The sequence below is a fragment of the Aethalodelphis obliquidens genome, unplaced genomic scaffold, assembly GCF_003676395.1.
Source record: "Aethalodelphis obliquidens isolate GAN/ISIS:26980383/991018 unplaced genomic scaffold, ASM367639v1 scaffold53, whole genome shotgun sequence".
Taxonomy (NCBI): Eukaryota; Metazoa; Chordata; class Mammalia; order Artiodactyla; family Delphinidae; genus Aethalodelphis; species Aethalodelphis obliquidens.
In genome coordinates this window covers 6,342,895-6,368,059 of record NW_020837997.1, presented here as the reverse complement: position 1 = coordinate 6,368,059, position 25,165 = coordinate 6,342,895, and the positions used below count along the sequence as shown (strand labels likewise).

Sequence of the window (25,165 nt, the reverse complement as noted above, 5' to 3'; positions counted from 1 at the left end):
CCACAAGACAAGGAACACCTGGAGCCACCAAAAGTTGGAAGAGGCAAGGAAGGAACCTCCCCTAGAGCATTTAGAGGGAGTGTGGTCCTGCAGACACCTTGATTTCAACTTCTGCCCTCCAGAACTCTGAGAGAATAAAATTCTGTTGTTTTAAGCCACACACACACAAAAAAAAATAGTGCACAGACCCAATCTGAACAAAAAAAAAACCTAAGTGCTTTGGTAAGCAAGAAGGGGCAATTTTGGTAGGCAATTAACAGGACGCACCACACTAGACCTAAAAGCAAATCTCCACAAATACTTAACGTTCAACAACATAAAGACCACACACCCTGCTAAGAGTGTAATTAAATTAGAAACCAACAACAAAAAGGCAACTAAAAAGAAACACCCATATATATGCAGGAACTTTCCAGGACAGAAACAGTCTATATCCTGAATGGAGTATTGATTACATACGAGTATACATCTGTCAAACTCATCCAACTGTACACTTAAGATTTATGCATTTCACTACAATTATGCCTCTATAAAAATATACCCATGTACTTTTATTTAAAAACCTAATTCCATTTAACTCGTGTGTCAAAGAAAAAGTGGTAAAAGAAACTAAGACAATATGGAGAATTAAACTGAAATGAAAATATTATACATCAAAACATGGGATGTCGCTTAACGAGTACTATGAGAGATGATCACAGCCTTGGATGTTTATGTTTTTACAAATTGGAAGTTAATCAGCATGGGGCCCACCGTATGCAAGAGACACTGATAAAGGCAGGCCGCCAGTCCTGACGTTTTCTCTCCTGGCATGAGTCCTTTTATGCACGGTAAGTGAAGAGCTGTGCCTGAAGGCTTTCTCACACTGATTACATTCGTAGGGTCTCCCTGCAGTGTGGGTTCTCACATGTACGATAAGGTGTGAAGACTGGCCGAAGGCTCGCCCACACTCCTGACATGCGTAGGGCTTCTTGCCGGTGTGGGTCCTCAAGTGTTTCCTGAGGGATGAGGGCTCACTGAAGGCTCGCCCACACTCCTGACACACGTAGGGCTTCTCTCCCGTGTGGGTCCGCATGTGACTCTTAAGGGTCGAGAGACGACTCAAGACCTGCCCGCAGGTGGCGCACTCATAAAGCTTCTCCCCTGTGTGGATCCTCTTATGTACGTTCAGGTGAGTGCTCGTCCGGAAGGGCTTCCCACACTGGTTACATTCGTACGGTTTCTCTCTGGTGTGGGTCCGCAGGTGTGTCTTCAGTGATGAGTGTTCCCTGAAGGCTTTCCCGCACTGGCCACATTCAAAAGGCTTCTCTCCGGTGTGAGTTCTCACGTGGCTCCTCAGAGAGGACGGCTGGTTGAAAGCTTTCCCACAGTCCTTACATTCGTAGGGCTTCTCGCCCGTGTGGTTTCTCTGGTGCAAGATCAGGTTAAAGTTCCTCGTGAAGGTTTTCCCACACTGACTGCACTCGAAGGGTTTCTCTTCAGTGTGAGTTCTCATGTGCCGCCGCAGATTTGAGGAATACTTGAAGGCCTGCCTGCACTCCTGACACTCGAAGCACTTCTCCGCAGTGTGAGTCTTCTCGTGCCTGATGAGATCGGAGCTGTATCTGAACGATTTTTCACATTTGTTACATGCATAGGTTTTATCCCCGCTATGGATTTTCTCAGACACGATTAGGTGAGCAGTCTGGAAGAAGGGTTTTCCACTCTCTCGGCATTCACAAGGGTTCCCTCCTGCAGGAATTCTCTGGTACTGAAAAAGTGGTTTGATGCTGTTAATAGGTTTCCCTAGTACATTGCATTTATAGAGTTTTTCTCCAGTCTGAGGTCGCTCCTGTCAATTGAGGAAAATGGGAAGACCAGAGGCTTTATTGCATTCACAGATATTCTCCCCCAAGTGAACTGAGTGTAGGAAAGAGACATTCCTATAGCTGAAGATTTTACCATTTTAGCGTATCTATACCATTTCTACCCTGAGTTCCTTCAAGCAGATACTCTGCCACAAAGAGCTATCATTTTCATTACTTTCATGGGACTTCTTAGATGTAGACTTTTTCTGTATTATGTAAGGCTAAATTAAGTTTTAAATGCTCTACATCTGTGTCAAATTTACGAAAATGGTTAGCTTTGGGAACTCTGTAAAGCCACAACTTGATCTACATTTAGAGTTTTCCCCCAGTTCATGACATTCACAGACTCTCTCCCAAGAAACTGCTTTCTCCTAGGTGAGTATCACTTGCCTTGAATCTCTCTCTGGGTTTCTTGTGTTTCTAACCTACAGCAATCCCAGACATTTCCTACTGTAGAGGAACAAGAATAACCCCTTTATGCCTTACCCTTTTTGTGCCAATGGATGAAATCTCTGCAAAAATATCTTGGTTAGGAATTGAGTCTTGTGGTTGAAGTTGAGGTTCTGGAATGAATTAAGGGGAAGAAATATTAAGCGCACAGAGAAGGAAACTGTGGGATCAAGATGACAAAAAAAGCTAGGCATGTGCAGATTTTTTTTAATACTGATCCTAAATATGGGAAGAAACTATGAATAAGAGGAATGTATCAGAGGGTAAAGGAAAATTTTAAGGTGTTTGGCTACGTGAGGAGTCACGTAATCATAGGAACAAGGAATGGAAATAGTAGATAATTTACTAAGAAGGGATTCTATGAAGATTGGGACTGATGTTGAGAGGAAGTATTAGTAAGAACATACAGTGGGGAGGAACTGGATGAAATATACACATGGACGTGCTAAATGTGAAAAGGAGGTAGGATAAATCTTTCTATGAAGCCAAAGTAAAGCATTAGAGATAAAAAGGGAAGAGAAAGAGGAAAGAAAGTGGAATTTACTGAGGGAGCTCAACCCAACAGCCTTCCCCATCAAGGGCACTAAGCACCCCTCATCTGCCTGGTGCTCACCTAAGTGGGTTCCTGGGAAGATCCCTCTCTCAGTGACACACAGCTCTTCTCTTTGCTCCAAATGGGAAAATGTACTGGCTTTGCAGAGTTGATCTCCTGCTCATGGGAAAAGATGCAGGGTATGAGCAACTGTGCCTGCCATGCAACGGGAGCCGATATTCTGAAGTCTTTAGGGTCACTGGAGATAGGAATAGCAAAATGGACACACCTATATTCTGATGGCACGGCTGAGCTCTTTCACTAAGGAACCAAAGTACAAGCTCCCTCACTGGGTCCCAAAGGACAGTGGGACTCTCCAGTCCCCAAAACCCGGCGCCTGGCTCAGGGACAAACTTGAGAAGACCAGAAACAATGGACAGATCTTCATTTCCAAGAAGAAACCACTAGACTATAAGCACAATGAAGGCAGGACCTTCCTGTCTCTTCACCTCTCGATTTCCGAAACTAGCACAGTTCCGGGAAACCATAGTAGCTGCGCAAGTGTGTGGATGAAGCAGCGAGGCCAGCCTTACCCACAGAGGTCAGGTTCCTATAGTTCTCCAGCATCACGTCTCTGTACAGGCTTCTCTGAGCAGAGTCTAGAAACAGCCATTCTTCCGGTGTGAACAGCACGGCCACATCCGCAAAGGTGACTGGTTCCTAAAACGCACACCCGTCCCTGCTCAGCCAGGGGCCACCCCGACCAATACTCAAGAGGACAGTGTGGGGCTTGCAGGCCTGGGAAAGGGACACTTACATGTAGAAGATGTTCAGACACAGTCTGAGGTCTCTCTGCTCAGGCCTCAGAACTAGAACTCTTCTCCATCTACTCTTCCCTCCCTAAATGACTGCATCCCAAGGGGTGGCAGAAAAGGACCTAAACTTCACGACAGGACTTAGTTATTAACAACTAGCTGGGAAGTCCTTCCCCTCTAGCCCCAGGGTCCAGCAGACCTGATCGCGTTACAGGCAAGAGAAAAATGTTTGGTAAATGACAACTGTTTGCTCTTGGGAGACCATGATGACTATAAGACAAGGACAGCTCACGTCCTCACCCTGCTTTCCCTCCTGACATTCAGCTGAACATGGCCCTTGATAACCGGGGGAAGCCCTGAATGAGGGAGTGGGGTCACTGCCCACCCACCACTAGAGGCCCAGTGCCTGGAAGCCTGGAGACCAGTCCTCTGGGGTCAAGAAACTCCCAGACAGGGGAAGGGGACAAGGAGGCAAAGCAAGAAGAACAAGTATTTGTTACTTACCTGCAGACAAGTGTTCAGTGTCCCAGGAGCCACGGCTTCTTCCTCTGTGCTCTCCTCCCGGAGCCAGGTGGGGTCCTGAGCAGGCACTGCTGGAGGAGAAGAGGGGAGCCGTTAGGGTCTGGGCCTGGCCCAGTGACCCCACTTGCAGGGCCAAGGGCTGCCCACCCTGTGAATGACCCCATGTGCACACACATATGCACACACTCCCAGGGACACACACATGTAATGTACACAGAGAGATGCACGCACATATGCTTGCACACACTCCCAGCTGCTTGGGCACACATGTACACTCACACACACCAGTACACACGCATGCATACACTCACACAAATGTTTACATACACACCACGCATACACAGTATGCGCATACCCACACTGACAAGCACAAACACACAGAAATATACAGACAGACACACAGACACACATGCATGCACACACGCATGCACACACACACACGTTTCCTCTGTTCCAAATCTCTGGAGCCACAGTCTCAAGTCACCAACAGACTCTGAAGTTTCTGGGGCACCCCCTTTCTCCCCCTTGATTCAGCCCTGGGTCAGCTGTCCTGCCTTAGCTGCTGGGCCCCTTCCTCTGCCCCAACTCTGCAGGGCCGATAGCACCCCAGGACTTACCACAAGTAGGGGACAGAGAAACCGCCACCTCCCTGTGAGTGTGCCTGAGAAGGAAGCATCCTTCCTTTCCTGCCTTCAAATCAATAACATCCCTCATCCGCACCAGGCCTCCTCACTCTGGCCTGTTACAGAGGAGCAAGTGATTCCCCAGCCAACCCTTGTCTCCCTGCACCCTCACCTCCCCTCTCGATGGGACCTTTCCCCTTGGTAATTAAACCTGAATCACATCCAATCCCTGACCCCATGTCATTAGCTTCCCGGGGCTGCTGTAAAAAAGTACCACAACTGGGCGGCTTAAAGCAACAGAAATGTATTCTCTCAGAGTTCTGGAGGCCAGAAGCCCAAAATCAAGGTGTGGGCAGGGTCACACTCTCTCTGAGACTCTGGGTAGAGTCCTTCCTTGCCTCTTCTTGGCTTCTGGTGGTGAAGGTCAATCCTGGGCTTGTAACTGCGTGTCCCTCCAATCTCTGCCTCTGTCATCACATGGCTGTCCTCCCCCCGTGTGTTCCTGTCTTCACATGGCATTTTCCCCTTCTTACGAGGGCACCATTCATATTAGATTAGGGCCCACCATCATGACCTCATCTTAACTTGATGGCATCTACAAAGACCCTATTTCCAAATAAGGTCACATTCACAGGTACTGAGGGTTAGGACTTCAATATAGCTTTTTTGGGGGTGGTCACAATTCAAGCTATAATACTCCACACTTCCCTCTAGCTACTGTTCTATCTCTCTGTTCCCCATCGTGGGCAATCTCTGTATCCATTTTCTCACCTCCTACTCACTTCCCAACATCACCATTCCAAGGACCAGCACCTCACTAGGATCACCTGTGACCTCCATCCAGAGTGGGGATCTAGTTGACATGTTCAGTCATCCAATCCCTCCATCTTAAAACCCACCCCCCTGGGCTTCAGTGCCCACCCCCACCCCGCAGCCTCCCTCCCGGTTTCCTGTATAGGCTCCTCCTCCATCACTTGCTGGTGTCCCCAAGGTGCACACCTTCCTCTTCTCACCTTGTAGTCTCCGCCTCGGAAGGCACCGTCCCCGGCTCTGGGCGTCAATTCCCAACTACCTGACAAGGCCCAAATCTCCAGGCTGACTCTCACATCTGCACTCCAGACCCATATACACAACCATTGGCTCCGATATCTCCACTCATCTACCTGGGGGAATACGAATGAAACATCCAAAATGAGCTAGATGGGGTGAGCTGTTGCCCCAGGAGGCGGAGGACAGAGATTCAAGCCACAGAGGATCATTCTCAGGCTTTGAACTTGCCCTGCTGGGTTTCAAACGTACGTGAGACCCGGGACCCTTGTTTCCTCTCCCTTTGGGAATGGGAATGTCTATCCAATGCCTGCCCCACCATTGTATTTTGGAAGCAGAGAACCTGTTTTCTGGTTCTACCAATTTACAAATGGAGAGGAATTATGCCCCCAGGATGGATCACACCCCCAGTCTCACCATACCTGATTTAGATTATTTAGATGACAAGATCTGGGATATTCTGGGTCAATATCTAGATGAGATTTTAGACAGAGTTGATGCTGGAATGGGTAAAAACTTTGGGGATGTTGGGATCATGTGACTGTATTTTGCATGTAAGGAGGATATGAATTTGGGGGGTCCCGAGAGCAGACTTTATGAGTTGAACTGTGTCCCCCCCAAAAATAACAAGTCCTAACCCCCAGTACCTCAGAATATGACCTTGCTTGGAAATAGGGTTTTTGCAGATGTTAAGATAAAGTTATGGTGGAGTAGAGGGCCCTTAATCCAATACAAATGGTGTGTTTGTAAGAGGAGAAGAGATACCGAATGAGGGGAGAAAGCCACGTGGCAAGGCAGGCAGAGATGGGAACGATGCATCCACAAGCCAAGGAATACTGAGGCTTACAGCAACCACCAGAAGCTAGGAAGAGGCAAGAAAGATTATTTCCCTACAGGTTTCACAGGAAGCATGGCCTTGCCGACACCTTGATTTCAGACTTCTGACCTCTAACTGAGATAGAAATTTCTGTTGTTTCACCCACTCCAAAAAAAAAAAAAAAAAAATGCACTTATCACCTTCTTCTCAAAGCCTGTCCTTCTTCCAGTGTCCCTGATCTCAGATGAGCAATCCCTCCCCCTCTGACCCCAACGATCAGTCAAAAAAAAAAAAAAATCAGTGATGACATTTCTACACCCACCTCCCCACCTCCACCCACCCCATTCCCCTTCCTCCCACCCTGTCCCTGCTATGGGGAATGCCTATATCATACCTTCTCATTTGGACCCACTTAAATGTCACTCCTTCAGAGAGTCTCTCCTCCCCAATACCCTTCTTTTCTCTAAAAAGACCCTCTCCTTTCTTCACAGCCCTTACCTATCTATAACCAGCTACTTTTTTTTTTTTTTGCTTCCTTAGGTGATTATCTTCCATCTCCCCCAACGGACTGGCAGCTTCGGAAGAACAAGCCTGGGGTCCTTTTCCTTTTGCTACACCCTCACCCCCCAACCGTGCTTGGCATATAAAAATGCCCTGGGGAGGGGGAAGGGTAAGCTGTGACAAAGCAAGAGTGGCATGGACATATATACACTACCAAACGTAAGGTAGATAGCTAGTGGGAAGCAGCCGCATAGCACACGGAGATCAGATCGGTGCTTTGTGACCGCCTGGAGGGGTGGGATAGCGAGGGTGGGAGGGAGGGAGACGCAAGAGGGAAGAGATATGGGAACATATGTATATGTATAACTGATTCATTTTGTTGTAAAGCAGAAACTAACACACCATTGTAAAGCAATTATACTGCAATAAAGATGTAAAAAAAAAAAAAGCCCTGGAATGTCTGGTAAACGAATGCACACATGACTCACCAAACTATCTCAACTCGACCTCCTGTGTACATCTTACATGGTTCCTAGCTTACCTGGTGTGCAGACAAGAGTTAACACAGCAGGCCTGACTGCTCTCCTCAGCAAGGCCTGCCAGGAAGGTTGACCCTTAGCTAGCCTCTGGGAACTTGGATTTCGAGAGGGTTCCCACCACCCTAACTGATAAGAGGGGCTCACTCTCTGCTTAAACTGTTTGTACAAACAGTGTGGTTTATGCTGAATGCCTGTTTTCCTTCTGGAAGTCTGGAATTTAGGTATGTGCTGGGCAGAGGGTGCCTACATGACCAGCCCCCAGGGAAAACCCTGGGCTCTGAGTCTCTAAGGAACTTCCCTGTAGATAATACTGCACACATGTTGTCACAGCTTGTTGCTGGGGGAATTAAGCGTGTCCCATGCGACTCCCTTGGGAGAGGACTCCAGAAACTTGTGCCTGAATTCCTCCAGACTTCACCCCATGAGGCTTTTCCCTTTGCTGACTTTGCTTTGCATCCCTTCAATGGAATAAATCATAGCCATGAGTACAACTGTAAGCTAAGTCCTGAGTCCTCCTAGCAAATCGTCAAACCTGGGAGTGGTCTTAGGGACCCCTGACACACCTACTCCACACTCACCCCCAAGTCTAGGCCACCACCATCCTTTTCCTAACTGCCTCCACCCACCACTCATACCCTCCCGAGGCCCATCTTCCTCCCAGGTGCTGAAAGACCAGGCTCTTCTTCCCCGGTGCCCAGTGGATTTTACAGATGCCTTTCCTAGGCCTGAACGCCTCTCCCCAAACCTCCAAACAGACCAACATTTAAACGATACAGTAATTATTATGGTCTTAAGCCACCCCTGTCCCCAGAGGTCAGGTGGCAGTGTCTAGTATCTTAGCTCGGGCAGCTGTAACAAAATACCACAGACTGGGTGGCTTAAACAACAGAAATTTATTCTCTCACAGTTCTGGAGGCTGGAAGTCTGAGACCAGGGTGCCAGCATGGTCCGGCTCTGGTGAGAATGCTCTTCCTGGCTAGCAGACATCTGCCTTCTCACTGTGTCCTCACATGGTGGAGAACTCTGCTTTTTCTCTTCCTGTTCTTATAAGGACACCAATTCTATGGGATCAGGGCTCCACCCTTAAGACCTCATTTAACCCTAACAACCTCCTTAAAGGCCCTGTCTCCAATACAGCCACATGGGAGGTTACGGCATCAACATATGCATTAGAGGGGGACAATCCAGAGCACCTGAAGATGTCTTTGGTCGTCATGACTAGGGTGTTATGGGCTGAACTGTGTCCCTCCAAAGATTCATATGTTGAAGTCCTAACCCCTAGAATCTCAGAATATAACTGTATTTGGACATAGGGTCTTTTCAGAGGTCATTAAATTAAAATGAGGTCAGTAGGATGGGTCCTAATCCAATGTAATTGGTGGAAATTTGGACACGGACACATACAGAGGGAAAATGCAGGACGAAGACGGACATCAACAAGCCAAAGAACAGATCACGGCCCTCTTGATCTTGGACCTCTGTCCTCCAAAACTGTGAGAAAACAAAGTTCTGTTGTTTAAGCCACCCAGCCTGTGGTACTTTGTTATGGGAGCCCTAGCAAACTAATACAGGGGGAGGTGGTACTGCCAGCTAGGGAGTGGTGGCCAGGGATGCTGCTAAACATCCTACAACATGCAGGATGGCCCCCACCACAGAGATCCAGCCCCTGTATCAGCAGTGCTGCAGTTGAGAAACTTGGTCTAAACTTAAATTTCCCAGAGCTCCTCCCTGCCCCCCAAGATAAAGCCCTCCTGTTATATGCTTCCATTGCATTCCAGTCTCCATTGAAAAATCTGACCACCAAGCCAGACTGTGAACTCCATGGGGGAGGGCCTCAGGGTTTGGTCTGCAATTGTTTCCCAGTGCCCATGTCACCACAGGATGACAGCGGTGAGTACTTCAAGAGTACCTTCCAGAGTACTTCAAAAGCACAGAGCACACCAAGTACTTCAACAGTACTTTATGGCACAGATGGCCAAAAAGCACATGAAAAGATGCTCAACATCACTAATTATTAGAGAAATGTAAATCAAAACTACAATGAGGTATCACTTCACACAGGTCAGAATGGCCATCATTAAAAAGTCTACAAACGATAAACGCTGGAAAGGGTGTGGAGAAAAGGGAACCCTCCTACACTGCTGGTGGGAATGTAAATTGGTACAGCCACTATGGAGAACAGTATGGAGGTTCCTTAAAAAGCTAAAAATAGAGCTACCATATGATCCTGCAATCCTGCTCCTGGGCATATACCCGAAGAAAACTATAATTTGAAAAGATACATGCACCCCAATGTTCACTGCAGCACTATTTACAATAGCCAGGACATGGAAGCAATCTAAATATCCATCAACAGAGGAATGGGTAAAGAAGATGTGGTACATATATACAATGGAATATTACTTGGCCATAAAAAAGAATGAAATAATGCCATTTGCAGCAACATGGATGGACCTAGGAATTGTCATACTGAGTGAAGTAAGTCAGACAGAGAAGGACAAATATGATATCACTTATATGTGGAATCTAAAAAAACGGTACAAATGAAGTTATTGACAAAACAGAAATAGAGTCACAGATGTAGAAAACAATCTTATGGTTACCAGGAGGGAAACGGGGGGAGGGATAAATTGGGAGACTGGGATTGACATATACACACTACTATATATAAAACAGATAACTAATAAGGACCTACTGTATAGCACAGGGAACTCTATTCAATACTCTGTAATGACCTAAAAGGGAAAAGAATCTAAAAAAGAGTGGATATATGGATATATGTAACTGATTCACTTTTCTGTACAGCAGAAAGTAACACAACATTGTAAATCAACTATACTCTAATAAAAATTTTAAAAATAAATAAATACAACGAGTACATTATGGCAGAGCCTGGCCCAGAAGGTGTACCAAAAATATATAGAACAACAACATATAACCCAAATCTAAGCATTACTTCCTGTCAGTGGCATAATACAGATTCCAAATGCAAGACTGGATGATATGATTAATAATCAAAATTTATTATTCTTACAATAAATTAAGATGGAAGGAAACAAACGCCTTGCAGTACAAGCTACAATGTTATTTGTCCTCCAGAATTAATTTTTTCCCCCACTTCTCAGGAGATGTGGCTTTTAGCCTCATTTTTTAAAAGCTCAGTTCAAACATGTGCCACTTATAGTAAATTCAACTGTAACCTTCAGCATCGACATGCTTGCGCAGTGGAGAATTTAACCGTGCCCCAAAAGAGGTCTGGCCTTTGCCATAGTTGAGTGGGGACTGCTCTTCCATAACAGAAAGATCTGAGACCAAAAAAAACAAAAAAAGAATCCCAGCCCACAATCCCTAGAAAGTGCCTTTCCCCTTGCGTATGTAAATAATGAGAGATTGCTTCATACATTCTCTCCCTGTGGCAACGACTGCAGTCAGAGGAAAAGGCAGCGGATGCAAGTTCCCAGACACAACACAGCAAAGCGGGGCCCTCTGGCTGTCAATTCCACCCAGCTCTCACTCACCAGAATCCCCAGCCCCCAACAGGTTGAGGAGGCGCAGCGTAGGCTCTGGCGTGGCCACCCTCTGAATCTGCACAGCCACCTTCAGCCCCTGGACAGAGTGACAGGAACATATTAGTCACACAGTCGGTGGGATCCACTCACACCTGCTCACCCAGACTGAATTGGCATGACTGGCCCTGCTTTGGGGAAACACACTGAACATACAGGGACAGGCCCTGTTCCCTTGTCCAGGTTTACAATTCTTCAGTATAAAGTTAGCCACCGTCGTGGAATTTCAACTCCAAGATGGGATGGAGAGAGGGGGCCTGGGTAAGGGAGGCCTCCTCTGAGCAGCCTCCGGTAGTGGGGGAAATGCTGGAGCAGAGAGGGGCAGTGGATGGCCAGCAGATTGAGGGGGTAGAGGGAGGATGCAGAGGTGGACCCCTGCAAATGAGGGGACATAAGTAAACTATTCCGGAGGGGAAGCCCTGCTGTGGGAGAAAGGACCTGAACTCTCCTCTACCGCCAGCCACTCCCTTGGGAAGGGTACTTGAACTGACTTGCATTTCTAAGGGATGCCTCTGGCCTCGGTGTCCAGGGTGATGCCCAGTGGTAGCAGGAGCCTGTCAGGAGCAGTTCCCGGGGGTCCAGGAGAAATAACGGTGGCTCTGGGCAGGGTGGTGGCACCAGGAACAGAAGGAGCAGTCAGAGGTAGGTTTATATTTTGGAGGAAAAGTTTGTAGGACTTGGTGGTGGATGGGAAGTAAATGTGGCAGGTCCCTCAGGGCAGGTGATGGGCAGGGACAGGTGAGAGGAGGCCCCTCCTCCTCAGCGCGGGGCTCATAGCACACCTTAAAGTGTCCTTCTCGGTAACTCTGTCCACCTCAGTACCAAAACACAAGGCCCTGAGCCAAGAGCTTGGTTACCGGCCTGGACACTCTTCACACAGCCCTTGGACCCACTCATTCCTGTAGGTTTCCTGGCCATGGACAGGGTGGGAATGAGGGTGGAAGGACTGGACAAAGAGAGGCAGGGCCTGAACCCTAGGTGCTAGCCCCTCCCCTAGGACTGCTCTGGGCCTGACATCACACTAGGGATATTTACATTCAATGCAGAAATGCCACAGCATGTCCAGCAGTTCCTACCAGGAGGTAAGCCTGGGCCTCCAGCATGTTCCCAATTCCCCCAACAGTTGGCAGTTGGTCCTAGATTCATCCCTCCCTCCTGCCTCCCCACCTAACAAAACTCCTGAACCCTAGGCTTTCCTGGATGGGGCTGGGGCCCTCCCAGCAAACCACTTCCCAGGCTTACTGTGTCCTCAGAAGACCAAGGTGACTCCTGGAGAGCTGACCGGTCCCCTGGAGTCAGAGGTGTCCCCCTCTCTCCCATCATGGGCTTGATCTGCATCCTCAGGTCCAGTCCCAGCCCCTGGGAAAAGGCATGGAGGGTGCTGAGCAGGACAGAGGCGGTATGGAGGCTGTTCTCACCCTCAGAGACCCTAAGTTTGGGGCTCGTGCCATCAGAATTTGGGGAACGTGGGCCTGGTAGTTTCAGACCTCGTGACTCCCCCTATTGCACTGTGGGCCCCTGCCACCAACGAGGACTGATCATGCCAGAGACTTGGAGACAGACCTGTCCCCTTTCTGGTTCTGGAGAGGCCCTGTCTGGAGGTCAGGCCACAAGCCCTTGGAGGCGCTACAAGATATTTTACTAGAAAGGTTGCTATAGAAAGGCTGGGAGCCCTTGGCTCTGAATATGAACTTCATTCTGTTTCCTTAGATTCCATATTTGAGGATGCCCCTGGCATCCATCAATCACAGGGCCAAACTGATGGCCACAGCTGTTTACATCTCCCTTGTGATCCACAGCTCGTACTCCGAACCACCTCCTTTAGCTAGTTCTCACACACCAAGCCAACATTCCCCCTGCCCTAAATCACCAAGGCCAGGTACCAGACAACTGGGGACAGCCCCTGCGCCTCAAGATCCCCCAGAATTATCACTCAAACTCACCAATCCTAAGATGTTTACCCTGCCCTGCCTTGCCTTTCCTACAGAAAACCAATGAAGGCTCCGGCCTAGAGTCTCCCCTCACTCCTGTCAGCCTCCTGACTGATGCTGGTGCTTCCTCGTGTGGCCCTGTGTGGCGTGGCCAGCCCCCTCCTCTCAAGAAATGTAAGTCGCTGTCACTGGCCTCTCCATGTCATCACTCAGTCACCTCCGTAAATTGAAATCCCGGGGGTACCATTTTGAGACAAATGTTTTCATCAGAATAATTCTGACACAGATCACTCTTCTTGAAGGTTTTTAGGAGTTCCGCCTATTTGCTCAACACGTACTTATTGAGCACTGCTAGTACAGGCACTGTGGATCCAGCAGGAAACAGAAGAGGTGAAACCACAGCCTTGACGAGCTGGGTGTTGTGCAGGAGAGGTGGCGTGGGTGGCCCTGGGACAGTAGGAAGGCTGAGCCTGGAGATGCCCATTCTTTGGGGCTACAGGGCCTTGGTCTGTCCCTGGCCACCAGCACTTATTCACACGTGACCTCAGAGCTGCCATAAGGGGCCCCAGTGATTGCGACAAGGCTCAGTGACACCCACATGGCCTAGAAGGGATAACCAAAGGTTCAGCCACATCGACCAAGTATCAGGATGTGCGATCCTCAAGCAGAAGACCCTGGTGGCTAAGATGGCGGTCTCTAGAGACAGGCCTGGATTTGACTCCCGACCTCACATATGCTGGACCACTTAGGGGCATATTCAGGGGTGAGCTGCTTGATTCCTCTACACAGAAGGAACTGTAGTGGGATTCCTCTATATAGAAGGAAGTGGACCACTTATGCCCACTCACAACATTCTGTGACTGCCTGTGTTTCCAGATACAGCAGAAGCCCCTCCTCTCCCACACTCAGTACTCACTACTGAGCTGGCAGTGAAGTTCTGTGGAAAGTGCTGGAACCCCATACTGAGAGGAAAGAGCCCACAGAAACCACAGAGGACACCCGTCCCTCATCATCCCGTACTCCCGCCCTCACACGGTCCATCTGCTGATTGAGGCATGGTGCCGGTAGGGGCCTGGAGCCGTCTTTACCAGCACCCATCTGTTCACTCCTTCATTCAACAGGCATCAATCGAGAGCTCTATAATGGCGCACAGAACACTCTATAATGGGGTTACTGCAACAACAACAGCAGATGAGGCCCCTGGGATCCAGCAGCTCCAGTAAGACATTTGCAGATCCTAAGGTCTCAAAAGCCAGCGCCCTTTCCCAAGCAGCTAGTGGAGGACGTTCTCTTCCAAAACAAGAGTGTAAACCAAGGACAAGGAGGATCTGGGCACTAAGGAGAGGGCTCGGCTGCCCTGGGGTCTGATGCCAGCCATGCAGGGGCAAGAGTTTCAGCTGCCTGGCAGCCCACTCCTCACGAGGCTGTGCAGGGTTGAGGCTCCGCGTGCTCAGGGCACAGGAATGGAAAAGGGGTCTCTACTACCCCGGCCTCACCACCCCATGCACTGTGCCAGTGTCTCTGACACTCTGAGGCTGACACCATCCGTGATAGAGGTGGAGAGGAAGGGAAGCTAGATACCTCATTGGCTCTGGGCCTGGGGGTGAAGATGGGCTCTGTATGTCCCTCTATCCAAATCTTAGCCCTAACCCTAAGCTTCAAAACCCCAAGAATGGGAACTCAAACTTGGAGGCTCGGTAGTTTAGGAAGGCAGGAATTCAGGGTCAAAGGGGGGATGGCAGGACTCTGCATTTTCTCACACACCATACTGTGCAAGCTGGTTCTGAATGATTTTCCACTCTTTGACAAGGGCTTCCTTCCAGTGTGGGGTCTCAACTTGTCTCCCTAGGGGTGTGGGACCCCTGACAACTTTCCCACATTCTTTACAATCAGAGTGGCCCTCTCCTGCAGGTCCTCTTGTTCAGGTCCAAGTTATAATTCCTCCAGGAGCCTTTCTCACCACGGTTAAATCAGCAGGTGGCTTCTCTCCAGGAGGAGTTTGCTCCTGATGAGCGGTGGATGATGACAAAAAGGTCACCCAGGGATGCTCCTTGTCAGGGGCACGTTTTCAGCATTTTCAAAGGTGCGCCTTGTTCAGACAGGTCGAGTTCTTCCAGGATGTGGCAGGTTCCACCACTAGGCTTTCTCACATCCTGAACTTACATGGGGCATCTCTAACAGACAGCGTGTTTCTGATCACTGTTGAAGAGTAAATCACACTGCATACAATCAATGTCTGACTCTCACTGATGGAAATGTTTACTCAGGGGAACTTTCTAAGAAGAAAGAATCTTAAGTGATAGGTGGGATTTGCCCAAATTCATGGGTCATGGATGCTCCCTCCAGACACTTCATGTCCTTGAGGAAAAGCCCTGGCTCAAATATCTGCCTGGCGCTGGTGTGCGTGTCCAACTCACGTATTCCTCAACTTCTTCTATGAGAGGGAGTAAAGAATCATCACCTGTGAATCTTACCATTTGCAAATCATGGGATGAATTTTCCTCCAAAATATCCTGCAGAGGAGTAGACTCTTTGGGTTTAAGTTGAGATTCCCAGTCTAAAATGAATTGGAAAAAAAAAATTACCTTCTTTCAGAAAGAAGTAGTGGCATGATATTGACACACACAACATGTATTTTTTTTTTTAATATTGACCCTAAACTTGGGTCAGTACTGAAATGGAAGAAGCTATCAGTGAGAAAGTGAGGCTCTAAGAGTAGCAACTGGGCAGGGATGGGAATGAGGTGGAAATGAGAGACTTTTTTCCCAGCAAAGGAATCCGTGGAGATTGAAAGTGACGTTATCAGACAGTGTTATCAGGCAAACAAGGAAGAAGCAATTAGAAAAGGAACATACAAAGAAATGTTTGGTTTAAAGAGGAATTGGACAATAATTGTTTGTATGATATGGAGAAATTGGAACCCTCATGCACCGCTGGTGGGAAGGTAAAACAGTGTGACTATTCTAGAAAGCGGTTTGGCGGTTCTTCAAAAAGTTTAAAAAATGACCCAGCAATTCCACACCTAAGTATATACTCAAGAGAAATGAAAACATATCCACATAAATTCGTTTTTTTTTAATTTTTGAACTTTATTTTTTCATAGAGCAGGTTCTTATTAGTCACCAGTTTTATACACATCAGGGTATACATGTCAATCCCAATCGCCCAATTCAGTACACCACCACCACCACCCCTCCGTGGCTTTCCCCCCTTGGTGTCCATACGTTTGTTCTCTACATCTGTGTCTCAACTTCTGCCCTGCAAACCGGTTCATCTGTACCATTTTTCGAGGTTCCACATACATGAGTTAATATACGATATTTGTTTTTCTCTTTCTGACTTACTTCACTCTGTATGACAATCTCTAGATCCATCCACATCTCAACAAATGACTGAATTTCGTTCCTTTTATGGCTGAGTAATATTCCATTGTATATATGTACCACATCTTCTTTATCCATTCTTCTGTCGACGGGCATTTAGGTTGCTACCATGAGCTGGCTATTGTAAATAGTGCTTCAATGAACATTGGGGTGCATGTGCCTTTTTGAATTATGGTTTTCTCTGGGTATATGCCCAGTAGTGGGATTGCTGGATCATATAGTAATTCTATTTTTAGTTTTTTAAGGAACCTCTATACTGTTCTCCATAGTGGCTGTATCAATTTACATTCCCACCAACAGTGCAAGAGGGTTCCCTTTTCTCCACACCCTCTCCAGCATTTGCTGTTCGTAGATTTTCTGATGATGTCCATTCTAACTGGTGTGAGGTGATACCTCATTGTAGTTTTGATTTTCGTTTCTCTAATAATTAGTGATGTTGCACAGCTTTTCATGTGCTTCTTGACCATCTGTATGTCTTCTTTGGAGAAATGTCTATTTAGGTCTTCTGCCCATTTTTGGACTGAGTTTTTTGTTTCTTTAACATTGAGCTGTATAAGCTGTTTATATATTTTGGAGATTAATCCTTTGTCTGTTGATTTGTTTGCAAATATTTTCTCCCATTCTGAGGGTTGTCTTTTTGTCTTGTTTATGGTTTCCTTTGCTGTGTAAAAGCTTTGAAGTTTCATTAGGTCCCATTTGTTTATTTTTGTTTTTATTTCCATTACTCTAGGAGGTGGATCAAAAAAGATCTTGCTGTGATTTATGTCAAAGAGTGTTCTTCCTATGTTTTCCTCTAAGAGTTTTATAGTGTCCGGTCTTACATTTAGGTCTTGAATCCATTTTGAGTTTATTTTTGTGTATGGTGTTAGGGAGTGTTCTGATTTCATTCTTTTACATGTAGCTGTCCAGTTTTCCCAGCACCACTTATTGAAGAGACTGTCTTTTCTCCATTGTATATCCTTGCCTCCTTTGTCATAGATTAGTTGACCATAGGTTTGTGGGTTTATCTCTGGGCTTTCTATCTTGTTCCATTGATCTATGTTTCTGTTTTGTGCCAGTACCATATTGTTCTGATAACTATAGCTTTGTAGTATAGTCTGAAGTCAGGGAGTTTGATTCCTCCAGCTCCGTTTTCTTCCCTCATGACTGCTTTGGCTATTCGGGATCTTTTGTGTCTCCGTACAAATTTTAAGATTTTTTGTTCTAGTTCCGTAAAAAATGTCATTGGTAATTTGATAGGGATTGCATTGAGTCTGTACATTGCTTTGGGTAGTATAGTCATTTTCACAACATTGATTCTTCCAATCCAAGAACATGGTATATCTCTCCATATGTTGGTATCATCTTTAATTTCTTTCATCAGTGTCTTATAGTTTTCTACATACAGGTCTTTTGTCTCCCTAGGTAGGTTTATTCCTAGGTATTTTATTCTTTTTGTTGCAGTGGTAAATGGGAGTGTTTCCTTAATTTCTCTTTCAGATTTTTCATCATTAGTGTATAGGAATGCAAGAGATTTCTGTGCATTAATTTTGTATCCTGCAACTTTACCACATTCATTGATTAGCTCTAGTAGTTTTCTGGTGGCATCTTTAGGATTCTGTATGTATAGTATCATGTCATCTGCAAACAGTGACCGTTTTACTTCTTCTTTTCCAATTTGTATTCCTTTTATTTCTTTTTCTTCTCTGATTGCCATGGCTAGGACTTCCAAAACCATGTTGAATAATAGTGGTGAGAGTGGACATCCTTGTCTTGTTCCTGATCTTAGAGGAAATGCTTTCAGTTTTTCACCATTGAGAATGATGTTTGCTCCACATAAATTCTTATACAAGAATGTTCAGAGTAGTACTACTCCCAATCACCAAAAAGTGGAAACAAGACAGATGGCCATTATATGATGAATGGATGAACAGAATGTGGTGCATCCACACAATGGAATATCACTCAGCCTTAAAAAGGAATGAAGCATTTCATGCTACTATATGGAAGAACCTCTAAAACATGATGCTGAGTGAAAGAAGACAGACACAGACGTATGATTCCATTTATATGAGATGTCCAGAACAGGCAAATCCACAGAGACAGAGAGTGAGTTAGTGGTTGCTGGGGGCTGCAGGAAGGGGGATGGGGGGGACTGCTAATAAGTACAGGGTTTCTTTTGGAGGTGATAGAAATGTTCTGGAAATAGATAGTGGTGATGGTTGCACAACTCTGTGAATATACTAAAAACCTCTGAATTGTACACTTTAAAAGGGTGAATTTTACAGTATGTATCTCAAATTTTTTTTTAAAAAAAGAGAAATTGGAACAGATCTTTTTCTGAAACCAACAAAAAGTAAGAGAGTTAAAAAGTGAAAAAAGAAGAGCTAAAGGAACTCACCCCAAACAACCTTATTTCCCCTCAAAATAAAGAACCTTAAAAACGCCCTCAGACTGACACTTCCCAGCAGCACCCACCCTCAAACCCCGGTCTGGATGGGTCACAATGTGCTACGCCCCCTGGTACTCACCCACACCCGTGGCACAGAGAATGCCTCGTTCTGCTGTCATCAGCTCTTCTCTTGGCCCCACCTGGGAGACCAGACAGGTTTTGCAGGATTGAGTCCCTGCTGGTGGAGAAAAACATACATGCTGAGAGAAGGGAGGGCTTGCAGAGGAAAATAAATGCTTCCCCTGCCTGCCCACCCTCCACCTGGACCTCAGCTCCTGACCCCGAGCAAGTACATGGGGTACCTAAGTGATCACATCCAGTTTTTAATGAACTCAGTGAGGTTCTTTCACAAGGGCCCAAACTACAAACGCTCCCTCTCTGCCCCATGGAACTGAGGTTCTCTAAGTCCCAAAGCCCAAGCTCAAGGTCAGTGAGACCCACACGAGTGACTATGGAGAGAATTAAGTAAAAGCAATGCATGGAGCTGTTATCCTGTGGAAGCCCATGAACTGGAAACCCACACTACATCACTATGGTCACGTGGCAGGCGCTTAAAAAGCATTTGCATACAGTAAGGACCGGAGTAGCACCAGCCTTACCCCGGGGGGCCAGGGTCCTGCAGTTGTCCAGCAACGCGTATCTGCACAGATTCCTCCGAGCGTCATCCAGCAACGCCCACTCCTGGATGAGCCCCACTGCCACATCCTCCAAGGTGACTGATTCCTAAGACAGTACACATATTCCGGCTCAGCAAGGACCACCCTCACCATTCTGCAGGACGAGGGGTTATCCCTGGGGAAGGTAGACCCAATGCAAGAACATTCAGAGAGTGTTCTCTCCAAAGCAGGGCTTAGCAAACCCGGCCTGCCTCCTGTTTGTCTGAATAAAGTTTTACTGGCAAACAGCCACACCCCTTTGTTTATCTCTATGGCAGTTTTTGTGCTACAAGGGCAGAACTGAGGAGTTGCTGGGACCCAGCAGAAAATACTGACTTTCTTTTAACGTTTGGACAGATCCAAAAGTATAAACTTTGGCTCTCTGTCACTCCACTAACCAGTGATGGCGGAGCCTGTTCTTCTCAGCTTTACAGAGCTTTTCCTAAACTCCTTATTTAAGACATCAAAAGTTTGGGTTTGATCTTTTAATTTTCATGAAGTCCCTAGGACACCGCCCAAGACATAGATAAGCATTTAGTCATTTTTTATGCTTGTTAAAATAGGACTTCCATTGCACCTGAGAAACTTGATGGCCTTTTAATCTCAGAATTCTCTACAACAGCACTGACTGGTAAAGCTCAATGGGAATGTTCTATGTCTGCACTTTCCAAAAAGGCAGCCACTGGCACGTGTGGCTACTAAGCATTTGAGAAATGTACTTTGGGTGACTGAGTAACTGAGGTTTTAATTTTATTGGATTTTAATTAATTTTAATTTTACTGTATAGAGCCATGTGTTTTTGGTAGGTCTCACGAGCGATGGCAGGGATGGCCCTGGAGCTCTGCTGCTGCCGGCTCTAAATGAGCCCCGCACTGCAGTCAGACTCTGGAATTAGGTACAGAGCCCCAGGGTCGCTTTGGGAACCCTCCACCCAAACCAGTTCCCTCTGGAGGTCATGTACTGAAAGAGGTTGCCAGGTCCTGGGGACGGGGCTAAAGATGCTCCACACTTCCCTCTTCTTTCTTCCTCAGTTGGGAGGCAGGCAGAGAGGAGACAGGGCCCAGAGTACATAATTATTCCCCCCCCATCCATCCTAACCACCTCCTTCCCCCTCACCATGACACCAGCGCCAGGGTTTAAAGTTTCAGTAGGTGTCCTTCCTGCAATAAGAGAGACAGAGGTAAAAGAAGAAATGAGAGTGGAAGCAGAACACCAAGCAGGGGTTTGGCCCAGATAATTCCATTTCTGTGGACCAGCAGGGTGGCCAAGCGAAACATGCTTACCCGGAAATTATCTCAATAAGGAACATATTGGGCCCTGAGCCACCTTTCACACCACAGGCCCTTACCGTTTCTACTGGCTCCAGTCACCTAATACAAGGATCATTTCTCCTCTTATCCTCCCTCAAAACACCTCTAACATCCTCTACATTTCCTCCACTGCCCTTATCAAGTTGCGATTTTTTAATATGTATTTGTATACGTAAGTTTGCCTCTCTCTCTCCAACCACGATGTAAACGCTCGAGGTATAGACCTGTGTCCACTTTTTTCAGGACTCCAAATCCTGCCACCAGAACCGCACTTGGTAAGTACTAAGTACTTTACGTACTAAGGGGTTGGCAAACTTTCTGTAAAAGGCCACACAGTAAATATCTTAAAATTTGTGGGCCACATGTATGGCAACTATTTAACTGTGGTTATAGCACAGAAACAGCCACAGGGAACACATAAACACGTGTTCCAATAAAACCTTATTAATAGAAACCAGCACTGGGGCAGATTTGCCCACAGGCCACAGTTTGCCAAGCCCTACTCTATATCATGTGGTAGAGAGAATACATCGAGCACCAAATTCTCTCAGTTCTACCTCTTATGCATCGCAAACATTCCAACTTTTTCAATTCCACGATCACCACCAAGCCCCAACTTTTCCAACTCCACAATTGTCTGAGTCCTGAACTAACCCAAGCTGCTATATGTGTGGACTTTGCATTCATTCTTGTCCATCCTAAACACCATGCTCAACCCAGGAGTTGGTGGTTTGTTTAAATCACAAACAAAATCATATTACTCCCTACTTAAAACTCTGATTCAGTGGCTTCCCACTGGCCTTAGAACAAGGTCCAAAGTTTACCATGGCCTTCAGGGCCCTGCCCTCCTCTCCTTTGTCTTCTGTGTTTTAGCTTTCCCTATCTTTTCTCAGCTCCTGGAATACACCAGGCTTTGTACTGCCTGAGGGATTACGCATACACCGTTCTTTCAAATCTCCTCCCCACTCCGACTCCACAGCCTGACCCCTGTCTAGTTACATAAAACTCATCTTTTAATTTCAAACATTTGTCCCATTTAAGATATTTTTGCTGATCTCCTCCTCAAGTTCCCCTGTTCTGTGTTTCTACATCACCCTTGTCATTATTAATTTAAAATCTGTCTTCCCAGCTAGAACAAAACCTCCACAGGGGCAAGCACTAAATCTATTTCAGTCACATCGTTTCCCCTGTACAGGGCCTGGCTCATTGAGGGCACCCCCAATGAAAATGTGCCAAACAATCAACACTCCTCAAGAATAATTCAATATAGTTAGACTAAGAAGCCATGTGCCCACATGCACACTCATATACACACACACACACACACAAACACATAAGACAACACCACAAGTCAAAAATAAAAATGACTTAAAATGCCTGTTCATATAACAAAAATCGCAACACTAGATTTCAGCTGTCTTTAAGAAACGTTAACTCTTTCTAAAAAGACAAGGTAGAACGTGAATCCTCTCTAAAAACAAACACCACACTCATCAAATTGAAATCTGATGCTTAATTTTCCTCCAGAATTAATTTTTTCTCCATTTCTCATTAGAAGTGAGTCTTAACCCTATGATTTAAAAAAGACATCCCGGGCTTCCCTGGTGGCGCAGTGGTTGAGAGTCCGCCTGCTCATGCAGGGGACACGGGTTCGTGCCCTGGTCCGGGAAGATCCCACATGCCGCAGAGCGGCTGAGCCCGTGAGCCATGGCCACTGAGCTTGCGCGTCCGGAGCCTGTGCCCTGCAGCGGGAGAGGCCACAGCAGTGAGAGGCCCGCGTACCGAAAAAAAAAAAAAAAAAAGACATCCCATTTACTGCCAACTCAATTTCAATTCCCGGTACTAACAAAGCTTATGTTCTTTTTCCTGGAGTCCCATCTTTTGAAGCCTTACGGCGATTTACAGGCTGGAGCCAACTTGAAAAGAACTGAATAGTCTTACTTTTCTTTGATGTTAATAAGACTTGTGACATAAGTGAGAAATAGCTTTTATTAGGACATGCTCTCCTTACAGTTAAGAAAACTGATGCAAAGTAAAAGTCAGAAGGGAGGGAGGGAGGGAGGGGAAAGGAAAGGAAAAGGAAAAGAAAGCTAAGTTAACAGGTCCTAAGGTAAGCAAGTGCAAATTGTCAGTCACCAACTAATTCATCCCTTGATAGAGGGTACATTCCATTTTTTAAATTCACATGCCAAGTCACTCAAACCAGTTTGCACATGTAGACTCAGACCTAAATTTCCATTTGCAGAGCTAGATAACCTGAAACGTAATATGAAATAAAACGTGATTTATTAATAAATAGTTATCCTGCATATGGGAGATACGGTAGGCCTACAAATCGGGGAAGACGGGTGAGTACTGGGGCCGGCTGGTGTCACCACTTGTTAGCTGCGGGACCTGGGCTGTACTTCGTGACTTCCCCTTCAACAGGCGGATGACAGTCCTGTTGGCCCGAACAAGGGGTACCTGAGAGCGACAGACCGAAAAGGGGGAGCCCGGCTGCAGAGCCGAGCTGTGCGGGCTCCCATCCCGGCCCCGGGGTTACCGCGGGGAGGAAGCACCTCGGCCCGGGCAGCCGTCCTAGGCCCTCCGGCCTCTCCCCGCGCCCGCCGAGCCCTCCCCGCCCTCCCAAGGGGCCTGGCCGCACCTGCAGAACGGCCGGAGACACTCCCACCGCAGCGCGCCGTGCGGCCCCGTACTGCAGCCACCATCCGCCGCTGCTGCGCACTTCTGCTTCCGGTGTCAGGGCCGCCGGGAGCGGAAGTGGTCGGGGCACCGGCCCTCAGGGCCAGAGGACCTCAGGGCACTGGCGGAAAGGTTGACTCCTTCATCCAACCTTGGAGGAAAAATTCTAGTTTCCTTCCCCAGGGCTGCGGGCGAGGTTAAGCTCTGGGGTGGGCTCTGACCGGGCCTAAAGAGTGGGGTTGGAGCGGAGTGTACGCCGACTGGTCGGGGCTAAGGACAGAGCTGAAGCCCGATGGGTGGGGATTGGGAGAGGGCCAGGGCTTGGTGGGCGGAATAGAGGCGGGGCCTCGCTGGCTCGTTGGCACGCTTGATGTTCTACTTTCCTCTCCCCCTTCCTTCCCCCCGACCCTGCCCCGCCCTGCCTTCTCCTTTGCCTTAACCCAATGCCCTGCAAAAACATACCCATAAGTAAGATTGTTTTGTTCAGAATTTCTGATTTCTTCTAAAAATAAGATTATATATTCTACTTCTTCTACAATTTGCCTTTCTTACTAAAAATAAAATGTGAAACTCTATTCAAGACAATAGATAGATCTGACTGTTCTTTTTAAAATTATGTATTTGTTATGTCGTACAGATAATACATACATATAGGAAAAGTTCAAATGGGGGATCTCCTTCCATCCCTAAGTTTTCCTCCCCAGAAACAACCACTGTGACCAGTTCCCTGATATCGTTTATATTTCAAGCACTGCGTGTATTATTTTTCTCAATAAGTAACCTACAGAGTATCAGTTGATTGCTACATGCTAAGGTTACAAAGCCCTTTCCTGCAAGGGTGCTACAAGTGGAGGACTGGAGGGAAGATGTGGAGAGAGAGATGAGATTGATCCATTCCAATAAAACTAACTCAGCACATTGTCATATGTGGTGTATTAGCATAATTTTTTTAACTGATAAGGATATGTGGAAGAGAAATAAAGAAATTTGGCATAGTTGGTTGAAAGTAGATCTTAAAGGATGAATATCAAGTCATGGAGAATGGTTAGTGCAGTGGGTGAGAAATGTTGCAACTTGGGGATATATTGTGAGCAAAAACACAGAGGCAAGGGGGGAATACATGTTCTGGGAACACTGAATAATGACTTATGGCTAGAGATTAAAGCTCTTTGTGTGTGTTACTGTCACAGGAATACACAAATAGATCAAAGAAACAATAGCTCAGAAGCAGACTCAGGCATGTATGGACTTTTAGTATGGGTTAGGGGGTAGTATTTCAAATCAATGAGGGAAGGAGGCAGTGGGACAATTGGCTAAAGGATTAAGTTCTTAGATCCCCATTTCACATCATTCACAACAATAAATTCCAGGAAGACTGACTCAAACTTAAAAAAGAACTTTAAGATATTAGATGAAAGTATAGGAATAGTATTCCTAACAGATTTTGCTTTATATTTTTCAAAGGTATGGTATCAGTTGCATAGCCCAATGGTTAAGAGTACTGGTTTTTGAT

General features: G+C 46.7%; 1 protein-coding gene across 14 annotated transcripts; it reads right to left on the bottom strand.

Annotated features, from left to right (window-relative positions):
- Positions 1-522: 522 nt before the first annotated feature.
- ZNF333 (zinc finger protein 333) lies at positions 523-23,744 on the bottom strand. Of its 14 annotated transcripts, none has more exons than XM_027085043.1 (12): positions 23,615-23,742; positions 20,777-20,820; positions 19,604-19,727; positions 19,084-19,182; positions 15,665-15,747; positions 12,502-12,618; positions 11,212-11,299; positions 4,149-4,237; positions 3,423-3,549; positions 2,911-3,006; positions 2,334-2,410; positions 523-1,831 (listed from the first exon to the last, which is right to left on the bottom strand). In XM_027085043.1, exons 1-12 carry the CDS (start codon positions 23,676-23,678, stop codon positions 734-736), a joined length of 2,106 nt encoding a protein of 701 aa, XP_026940844.1. In that variant the 5' UTR covers positions 23,679-23,742; the 3' UTR covers positions 523-733. The 14 variants fall into 14 exon arrangements, with proteins under 14 accessions (XP_026940844.1, XP_026940847.1, XP_026940845.1 ...); XM_027085046.1 differs by having other exon boundaries at positions 523-1,750; XM_027085044.1 differs by having other exon boundaries at positions 4,149-4,234.
- Between the last annotated feature and the right edge of the window lie 1,421 nt (positions 23,745-25,165).

Bases quoted from the DNA above. Each gene is read 5' to 3' on its own strand.
- ZNF333 (XM_027085043.1), bottom strand. From the start codon at position 23,678: ATGGTGGCTGCAGTACGGGGCCGCACGGCGCGCTGCGGTGGGAGTGTC. The intron at 19,728-20,776 runs GTGAGGGGGAAG...GTACTGTCTTAG, and splicing joins ACCCTGGCGCTGGTGTCATG to GAATCAGTCACCTTGGAGGA. The intron at 15,748-19,083 runs GTGAGTACCAGG...AATTCATTTTAG, and splicing joins TCTCTGTGCCACGGGTGTGG to ACTGGGAATCTCAACTTAAA.